The 10185-nt window shown below is 38.1% G+C and overlaps 2 protein-coding genes across 2 annotated transcripts in view; one reads left to right on the top strand and one right to left on the bottom strand.

The window, feature by feature from the left end:
• LOC111158644 (40S ribosomal protein SA-like) overlaps nt 1-8788 on the bottom strand; it is a 25510-nt gene extending 16722 nt beyond the window's left edge. The window contains 2 exon segments of the mRNA XM_022520820.1: nt 8044-8178; nt 8532-8788. Coding sequence (XP_022376528.1) covers nt 8044-8178; nt 8532-8788 — 392 coding nt within the window.
• The window catches only part of LOC111158685 (parkin coregulated), a 503721-nt gene that overhangs the window by 165624 nt on the left and 327912 nt on the right, over nt 1-10185 (top strand). The window lies entirely within an intron of this gene.

The following is a 10185-nucleotide window of genomic DNA, read 5'->3' as shown; positions in this document are numbered from 1 at the left end:
AAGGGCTTGGCAATTTTGTGGTTTTCAAAGATTCAGCTTTGCCTTTGTTAATATTCCTTATTGTCTGTTTCTATTTCCTTTATCGTTATTTCTTTCCTCCTGCTTACTTTAAGATTATTTTCTCTTACTTGTCTAGTTTCTTAAGGTAGAACCTTAGGTTAGTGACTTTAGGTATTTGTTTCCTAATGCAAGCATTTAGAGTTTAAGTGTCCAATCTTTGCTTTAACTGCATCCCACACATTTTGTTCTCATTTAGTTCTGTGTTTACTCGTTTCCCTTGTGATTTTGTCTTTGAACCACGAATTGTTTAGAGTTGTGTTAATTATTTCCCAGATAGGTACAGCTTTTCTAAATATGTTGTAATTGTTAATTTTGTTGTGGTCAGAGAATATACTCTATAGGACTTTAATGCCTTTAATCTGTATATGGCCTACATATAGGTCTATCTCCGTGAACACATCATGTACACTGGAAAAGAATGTATATTCTGCTGTTGCTAGATATAGTACCCTATAAATGTCAGTTGTATAAAGGTGACTGGTCTTGTTCTGATCTTACTCTTCTTTTGTGTATTTCTATCAACTGCTGAAAGAAGTATGTTAAAATCTCCTAGAGTGATGATGGAATTGTCTATTTCTCCCTGCTAAGTTTTGTTTCATGTATTTTTTGGGTTTCTTATTTGGGGCCTACTTGTTTATAATTGCAGTGTCCTAATGAATGAATTATGTTATCATTATCATATCATTATGAATATCATTATGAAACTTCTCTCTTTGCCTTGAAATCCATTTTATCTGATATTAAATAGCCATGCCAGACTTCTTATACCTACGATTTGAGCATTTGGTTATGCTCCATCCATTTACTTTCAAATCATCTGTGTCTCAATATTTAAAGTGTGTCTCTTGTTGGTAGCATATAGTTAAGTCTTGCTTCTTTTAAATCTACTCTGTCAGTATCTGTCTTTTAATTGTCATGTTTAGAACAGAGATAGTCAAACTTTTTCTTAAAACCAGATAGTAAGTTTATTAGGTTTTGCAGCTTAAGAGGCAAGTTTGAGGGAATTATATAGATATTTATATAGTTATTTAAAATGTAATTATTCAGCAATGTAAAACTATTCTTAGATTGTAGGCATATGAAATGAATGAATGAATGGTGATAGGCGAGATTAGGCCTTTGGGCTATAATTTGCCAACCCTGTTTTATACTTTTAATACCTAGTATGATTATCCATATTGCTATTTGACCCATCATTTTATTATGTTTTCTGCTTGTAGTATTTTTGTTCTTCCGTTTCCTTATCTGTTTCCCTTTTCTGCTTCCTTTAAGTTATTTCAATATATTAGCATTTCATGTTAAAGTATTTTTAGGGGCGCCTGGGTGGCTCAGTGGGTTAAGCCTCTGCCTTCAGCTCAGGTCATGATCTCAGGGTCCTGGGATCGAGCCCCGCATCAGGCTCCCTGCTCAGCCGGGGAGCCTGCTTCCCCTTCTCTCTCTGCCTGCTTCTCTGCCTACTTGTGATTTCTCTCTCTCTCTCTCTGTGTCAAATAAATAAATAAAATCTTTTTTTTAAAAAAAAAAGTATTTTTAGATAATGGCTATATCTTTTGTTTTATTTTCAAGGATGCTTATGGATTATAATATCCATAACCTAACCTTTCACAGTCTAGTTAGAAGTAATGTTGTGCCACTCGATATATGATCTAAAAGCCTTGCAACCATACAAGTCCCTTACCACTCTCCCCACTTTGTTATAGTTGTGGTGTGGGTTATGTATTCCTACATTGAGAAACCTCACAAGACAGTGATATAATTTTAGTGCTTAGTAGTCATATGTATTTCAATATCAAAAGATCTTTCATATCTTTGAAATATGGAAAATAGTTTTCATATTTACCCAGCAATATATCATTTTTATTGCGCTTCCTTCATTTCTGAAGTTCCAGCTTCCCTCTTACATCATTTCTCTTCAGTTTGTAGAATTTCTCTCTGCATTTCTGGTAGAGTAGTTATACTGACAATGATTTTTCTTAGTTTTTATTCATCTGAAAATGTTCTTATTTATCCTTCACTCTTGAAGGATATTCTCACTGAATTCAGAATTCTGAACTGATAGTTTTTTGAGCACTTTGAAGATGCTCTTCTACTGTCTCCTGGCCTCCATAGTTTCTGATGTGAAATCTGCAGTTTGTGTACATTTGAATCATTTTAATGTATTGTTTTTTCTTAGGGGTTTTGGAAAGGTTTTTCTTTATCCTTGGCTTTTAGCAGTGGGATTATGATGTATCCAGGCATGGTTCCTTTGAAGTTATCCTGTTTGTGGAATTTTTTTTTTAAAGATTTCATTTATTTATTTGACAGTCAGAGATCACAAGTAGGCAGAGAGACAGAGGGAAGCAGGCTCCCCGCCGAGCAAAGACCCCAGTATGGGGCTCGATCCCAGAACTCTGGGAGTCATGACCTGAGCTGAATGCAGCAGCTTTAACCCACTGAGCCACCCAGGTGCCCCCTGTTTGGGGTATTTTGAGATTCTTGAATCTATACTTCTATGTCCTTCACTGAATTTGCAAGTTTTTGTCTGTTAATTCTTCAAACATGTTTTCTACCTTAATGATTCCCCTTTCCCTCTGAAACTTCAATTATGTATTTCTTATCTCATACTGTATCTTTGGCATTTCATTCTTTCTCATTTGTTTCCTTAACCTGCTTCCCTTATTACATTGTTCTTATGATTTTATAGAAACCATGTTCTATGGTATCCTGTTTGAGAGACCATATAGTTTCATGAAACTTTCTACTGCTACATATAAATATAAATGTAGATATTCTCTATATTATAATATAGGTATATAATATCTATATTACAAATACAGATATCCTCTAAGTCTTATAAGTGGCATTTTATAGATATATAATATTTATATATGTATTAATATAATATAATATATAGATATTCTATATTATGCCTATATAATATATAATATATAGATATAATATAATATCTATATTATAAATATAGATTATCTCTAAGTCTTATAAGTGGTGTATATATATAATATTTATATGATATATATGTATTAAATATAATATAATATCTATATTATAAATATAGATATTCTCTAAGTCTTACAAGTGGCATTTTCCTCCTTTTCTGTAGTTCTTTTTCATAGGCTCCAGCTGTGTTTTCTTATATTTTTAGCTTTATTGAGATATAATTATATATGATGCTGTATAAGTTCAAGATGTGCAATGTAGTGATTTGATATATATGTGTATTGTGAAATGATTATTACAATAAGTTTAGTTAACACATTTGTCACCTCATATAGTCACAGTTTTTATTAAGAAAAGAAGGAAATCCTGCCATGTGTGACAACATGAACGGACCCAAGGACATTATCCTAAGTGAATTAAGTCAGACAGAGAAAGTAAAATATTGTATGGTGTCACTTGCATGTGGAATAAAAAAAAAATCAGAACTCAGAGAAACAGAGAGCAGACTGGTGTTTTCCAGGGGTGGGTGATAGGAGAATGGGTGAAAGTGGTCAAAAGGTACAGATTGTGGTTTGAATCATTGTATTTCCTCAAGCAAAGCAAGTCTCCTAAGAGCTGGTGTCACCCAAGAAACACAGAGTCTGCATTTGTCAGGGACACAGTAAGTTAACAGATCTGAGTCCTATTTCCAAAGCACAGATAAGGTGGCCAAATTCCCTCTCAGCTCAGCATTGGTTAATGTATAATACTCCTGATAAAAGCTCTAGTTTTCCATGGTGGCCTATTTCTTCTACCCATACTGCTTTGTCTTCTAATTTTCTGAAAAATTATAATTTCCAGAATGCTTTCCTTTTTGTCTCTTTCCTAGAATAGTTTCATTGTGGAGATCATACCTTCCAAGTTACACTGTAGGTTTGCTTCTGGTGTTACTTTTGCCTGGATTTATATCTAGCCTCATATTAACTGTGCTATTTTGAGAGAGTTAAATTGGAGTATTCTTGGTTTCACTGTTTGGTTGAGTTGTTGAAGAAATCTTGAAATAATGCACACAGGACATTTCTTACGTTTCTTCTGGAACCCTGAAATGCGCGGGAGTGGGTGAGGCGGTTCTCTTCTTTAACCTCAGCAGCATAAGCATCTTTCAGTGCGTCTGGCCATATCCAGTCATCCCTGCTTCTGCCTTGAATTTGGGGAGACTTAGAGTCTTGGCACATGGCCCTGCTTCTGGGTTGAAAATACTTTCCTAAAGGAGTAGGACTCTCAAGGGCAGGTAGGGTCTGCATCCTGGTCCTCTGTCTCTGAATCAGAAGGCAAATGTCTTCAGGTCTATTTCAGAGAAAAATCAGAAGAGGTAGATTGGGGTTCAGGGACCAGATACTATTTTGAATCAGAATGCACGTCCCACTGCTGAATTTTTGAATTAAGAAAGCATTCATAGCTATCTCCCTTCTCCACCTTTAGTCAACATCTAGCTTCTTTTACACACATGGCGTTATTGGAGCTCAGACTGCCCACATCTTTTCCTTTCACTCTCGCACACATCTCTTCTGCTTTGCCTATTGCTCCCTCTGGGGATGATTACTCCAGCAAAAGTGTTTGCAGGTAATGAGATTTTCTACAAATATGGACAAAATGAAATATATTTATACTGGGAAGCTTTCACTCATGTCTATGTAATCATTCGTGTCATCTTTAGACTGGTGTACCATTCTATAAATGGCAAATGTGTTGACAAGGTGTGAACCATGTGCTTATCTGATCTAGTTACTTAAATGACCTAAACACTATGATCAACCTTTTAAGACACAGATAGACAAGTTATTAATCTTCCTTGCCATTTTGTTAGTAGACTCTACAATATAGTAGTTTTTAGACCACCAGATATTTTAAGTTAATAACATTCAATAAATAAGAAATCAGTTTTCTCCTCATTGTAGAAGGAAGCTAATTGTCATAGGTATCATCTTCCTAGATTAAGTTCATTAAAAATGTGTTCTTTTAGGAAATTTGACAACATTTTCAGCGTCCATTAACTAATAGTAAATTAAAGTGTAACACCTCTGGCACTTCATGGGACATCCGTATGAATACCCAATGAACTCATAATTATACAACAATGAATATCACACCAATTTATAATATAGTTAAAATAAAGTACTTTGGAAGTTTATGTTCTCATCAATTTTAAGAATGAGACATGAATATAGCTCATTGGAGCAATGCAGGCACTCAGTGAGTGTTTGTTTCCCTGTATTTCAGGCACGTACAATGATTTTGAAAACTGAAAAATATACCAACAGTATGCTGGGAAGAGGTGTGAGTATTCAAAAGAGGGGTGCCAGTTTATAGACAATGATTATGAGAAATATTTTTAAGGATAGAATAAAATGACTATCTTGTTTCCAAAGAAATTACAACACAAGTGTAATAATTCGTTATTAAACAACTGAAGGATATAATAAAAAAACATTGAAGGGCATAACTAATGAAAGTATCCGACCCCAAACAGGCTTGGCTAGCTACTTAGAAAGTAAGCTTTTCTGTTTTGCTTTCAAATACAAATTCATTTCTCTACCTTCCCCTTTTCCATCACAGAAGAAAATTTCACCATGTTCACAAATTGTCTTATTAAATTTAATAATTAATATGATAGTGATTTGGGGTAAAAGGCTGATATTGCAAAGATAAGAGAATCCAGGGACACTGACACGGGGCACATAAGATGTGCAGCTGGATGGTTAGGACCCAAGAGAGAATCATTCACGTGCAAGTGAGGGAGAGGAGTTAGTGACGGAGTTAGCATTTGAGATGGGCCTTAAAGAAGGTAACATTGGGACAAATAGCAGTGTGGGAGGTGTATATTAGGTGAAGAACACAAGAGCAAATGCATGGAGACAGAAAAGTTCCACTGTGTTTCTAGAAAAACAAAGATTTTGTGCATATGTAGAATTCATGTCTGTGATTTGTGGGACATAAACACAGAGAGGTAATATAGGGCCCCTGAGGAAACAAGACCTAAAGGGATCAGATAAGTTGGTTTTAATTCCTGGAAGTAGTGTGTGAGTGCCTAGAAAAAGGACAGATGCTTTTTGAGTCATGAGTCATCTGAGCCATGCTCCTGTAGCACTGTGTTAAATGGGTTATGTCAAGGATACAGACACCAGTGGGGTTCTCAGCTATGGGGTTAGTGAGGTGGTGAGTGTGAGTGACAACAGCTAGTGGTGTGGGAAGAGAAAGGAAGCGTGCGGATGTAACAGGCAAGTCTAAATGTGATCGACAGGATCTACGATGAGTGAGGCTTCCAGGCTGCATGTCCACAAGGAATCCTTCTCCAACGTGTTATTGTCGTTGAACGGGTTGCTATTAATTAAATGAAGGCATTGACTACATTTTCCTAAACTAGGTCTTTACAGAAAAATGTTCCCTCATGTATATGTATTATTCTAGTGTAGTTGAGTCATTAAAATTCATTTAAAATGGGGGCCCCTGGGTGGTTCAGTCAGTTACGTGTCTGCCTTCAGCTCAGGTCCTGGGATCGAATCCCATATCAGGCCCTCTGCTCAGTGGGGAGTCTGCTTCTCCCTCTCCCTCTGCCCCTCCCCACTGCTCATGCCCTCTCTCTCTCTCTCACTCTGCACTCTCTCTCAAAAAAATAAAATATTTAAAAAATTCATTTAAGATGATTATAAATATTTTTAAATGAAAAATTGCACTATATCATATAAGTAATACAAATTGCTATATATTAAAAAGTCAGAATGTTGTACATATATAAGATATAAATACATATTTTGTGAGAATAATATGCGGACATCTGCCTGTTGTACAGTGATGTCTTCTCTGCAGTGCCAAAGCGCAATGCAGCCCCTTGACCCTAAATTAGAATTGGGCACAGCCAACTCTTCCAGCCGCGTCCCTTTACGCCCTTGCTTTTATGCTCTACCATCTCTCCAGCCTTTCTGCCCAAGCACAGCTGTCAGGTGTTCCTCTTGTTCCCTGAATGAAAGGGGGCAGAGGGAGGGAGACAGGGATGAAGGGAGAAAGCCAGAGAAGAAATCAGGAGCTCTGACTCCATCTTGCTAGACATACCATCTCAGGCAAGTTAATTAACTCCCTGAAGCTTGACTGTTTTTATTCATAAAAAGGGAACGATAAGATTGTTATGAAAATTTAAAAATGAATGTATTGTGGTATCTGGGGCTATATCAGCCAAATTTGCAGTAGCTACTCAGACTTGCTCCCGCCCTAGTAAGCTTACGCTTTTCTACATATTATTCCACTTCCCTTCTCCCTTTGGCTCATTACTAGAATTCTTGGATGGGTTGAGATTACCATCATGCCTGATAGTTTAGGACAGATGAATAAATGATGGAATTGGTACATTTTGGGTGTTTATTTCTAGCACTTGCCATGGATTTGAATCAGTTCAGTCAAATGCCCTTACCTGGTCTCTTTTACAACTATTGGCAAATATTAACTGTTGACTGGGTCTGGAGTGTGGGCAGTGAGTGTGAAACAGAACAACCTAATGGTTCAGAGCATGAAAATGTTATCTTGGCCTCAAAGGTACTCATGAGTAACCAGCTACAAGTCATCACTTACAAGTAAATAAAAATACTCGGTCACTTTCAGGAGAGTAAGACTAATAGAGAGGAACTAATTTGGTCATCAAAATTAGTATTTTTAGGCAGCCAAATAGGAGGTCAAGTTCCTCAGTCCGTATTTAAATTAGAGCTTATTTTTATTCTAGGTAGTAGGGAGAACAAAAGTTCTTATTTTTAAATTCTGTGGAAATGTGCGAATAAATGCTATTCATATTGTATCTGCCTAAGGCTTTCATAAAAACACAGTTAATTTTCAAAATAATGTATCTATTATATTTTATGTTCATGAGGATAATTTGAAACTTATATTTGTACTCAGGGACTTTTGAACTAAGCAGTGGAACAAACTGCAATAATTAGCTGAACTACAAACGAAACTTGAATGTTAATGTGTTTTTATATAAACAAATTCTTGTTACAGAAGCTTGTTTGAGGAACTTACAACCTTTTGTTATACTCTGTACCTAACTCAGCCATGCAGACCTGGGAGGCACAGGGTGTGGAGAAGCGTGGGGCCAATCCTGCCGCGCCGCGGCTGTCACGCTCCTGCTCTAGAAGACTTGGCTGTAGGCCTGGCCTGTAGGAAAAATCCCTTCTGTTCTTTCCTCCACCATCCACGGCTGCTGGTGGAGAGGAGGGGCCAGCCCTTGCCCAGGGGGCCTGCCTGCATCCCTGTGCATCTCACTTCCCTCTGGACCTAGTTTCCTTATCACCTGCATGCCTGGTGATTTTTGCTATTGGATGCTAAATCCTGTATGTACATTTTACACGTTTGGTGCCAGATATTTTTGTGTGCCCTTAAGTATTCTTGAACATTGTTTTGGGATGCCATTCAATTACCTCCAAACAGTGTGATCTTTCCAAGACTTTCTTTAAATTCTTAAAAGTTTTCCTGCCATGAGCACAGTAAGTCTAGGGTTTTTTCCCTACCGTGAGCCGAGACCCACTGGCTTCTTCTGCCCAATGCCTGTTGAATTATGAGGTTTTTCTACCCTGTGTCGTGGAACAAAATATAACCACAGCCCTGTGCCACTGTGAGGAGGGTTTCCCGTGGCTGCTCCTGGTTTGGGGGGTTCCTTGGGCATGTGCAGATCAGTGTTAGGCTGAAGCCTCTGCAGTTTTCCAGAGCAAATCTCTCCTTGCCTCTGTCCTGAGAACTGTAGTCCCGCTGACTTCCCAAGACGCATAGTTCCACCTTTCCCACTCAGCAAGACTGCCGGGTAGATCTCGGCTCTACTGCTTCACACCGGGCAGTGTGCCTTCTAGGGCACTTTCTGGGGGACACTGTCCTATTCTGCCTGATGCCCAAGATGTGACAGCCCTTGTCTTCTGTAAGCCATCCTGCTTTTTAATATTTTCAGGATGGAGAGTAAGTCTAGTTCTTGTTCCTGCGTCCAGGTTGGAGGCAGAAGTTGAATTGGTCTGAGGGTGTTCAAAATGTTGTCTGTATTGTCAGTTATTTTTAAACAAAACGAAGAATGACACCTTGTCAACGCCTTTGTGAATGGATAGAAGGCAAGACATGGAGACTGTGTGGTAGACTTTTGTGGTGGGACATTGCTGGTGGATGAGGCGACTCTTCGGGACTACTGGAAGGATCTGGGCCAGTGCTGCTGTCAGAATGGATGGTGAAGTATGAGCTGGACTGAGTGGAGCAGTGTTCTCTAACAGAAATAAAATGTGACCCACCATAGATAGTCAAAAATTCTTCTAATAACCACATTTAAAAAAAACAAAATGAAATTTTAATGAGATTAGTCCAATATATTCAAAATATATTCTGAACATTGATGATGTGGCACTAGTCACATTGCAAGTGCTCTTGGCCACATGTAACTATTGGCTGCTATTCTAGAGTCTGCAGATGTAGAGTGAGAAAGGAGAGTTGTAAACACACCTTGGTAAATCCCCAAATTTGAAGAATAGAGAGATGCCGAGGACCCTAATACAAAGGTTTAGAGGGGTCTTTCTAGATTTTAGTTGTCCACAAAAAGAAAGCAGCATTTTAAGTCTATCTCCCAGATTCTCCATAGCATGAAATATTCAAGGTCAGGTCTGAGAGGTGGTCTTCTTCTATCACTGACCTTGGCCTTGCTCCCCAAACCAGTTTCCATTTTGAGAAAAGACATCTTCTTCTCAGGTTGCAAGTGAGCTGGTGACCTCTCAACCTGAGATTTACCGGCCATCTTAATCAATGTAGTGCTAGGTGGTGTTATCCCTGTAACAGTAACTGCGCACATTTATAACGTATCCAGTTCTCAGCCACTCCAAGACTTGCAGTCTAGCAAGTGGGAATCTGGGGAAAGTGTAAGACAACAGTACGACTCCCTTGCTTAGTGCTTTGTGGCTCATTTGCAGCAGTTACATCCAAAATCTCATTTGGGCCCAGAGCCAACACTGCCAGAGACCCAAGGTTCATGGAGAGGGAGGGAAAAAGAGAGTCAACTAAGCTTCTTCTTTTGGTCTCTATTGGTTATTCTTCCCTGCTGCTCTACTAACTTTCTCTGCTTCCTGTTCAACTTCCATGTCATTTTCTCTTTTTTCTCCAACTGTTTTCTCTTCTTTCTTTTGTTTTTTCCCATCT

This window comes from Enhydra lutris, unplaced genomic scaffold, assembly GCF_002288905.1.
Source record: "Enhydra lutris kenyoni isolate GAN:26980312 unplaced genomic scaffold, ASM228890v2 scaffoldscaffold62, whole genome shotgun sequence".
Classification (NCBI taxonomy): domain Eukaryota; kingdom Metazoa; phylum Chordata; class Mammalia; order Carnivora; family Mustelidae; genus Enhydra; species Enhydra lutris.
This window is presented reverse-complemented; position numbering and strand designations above follow the sequence as displayed.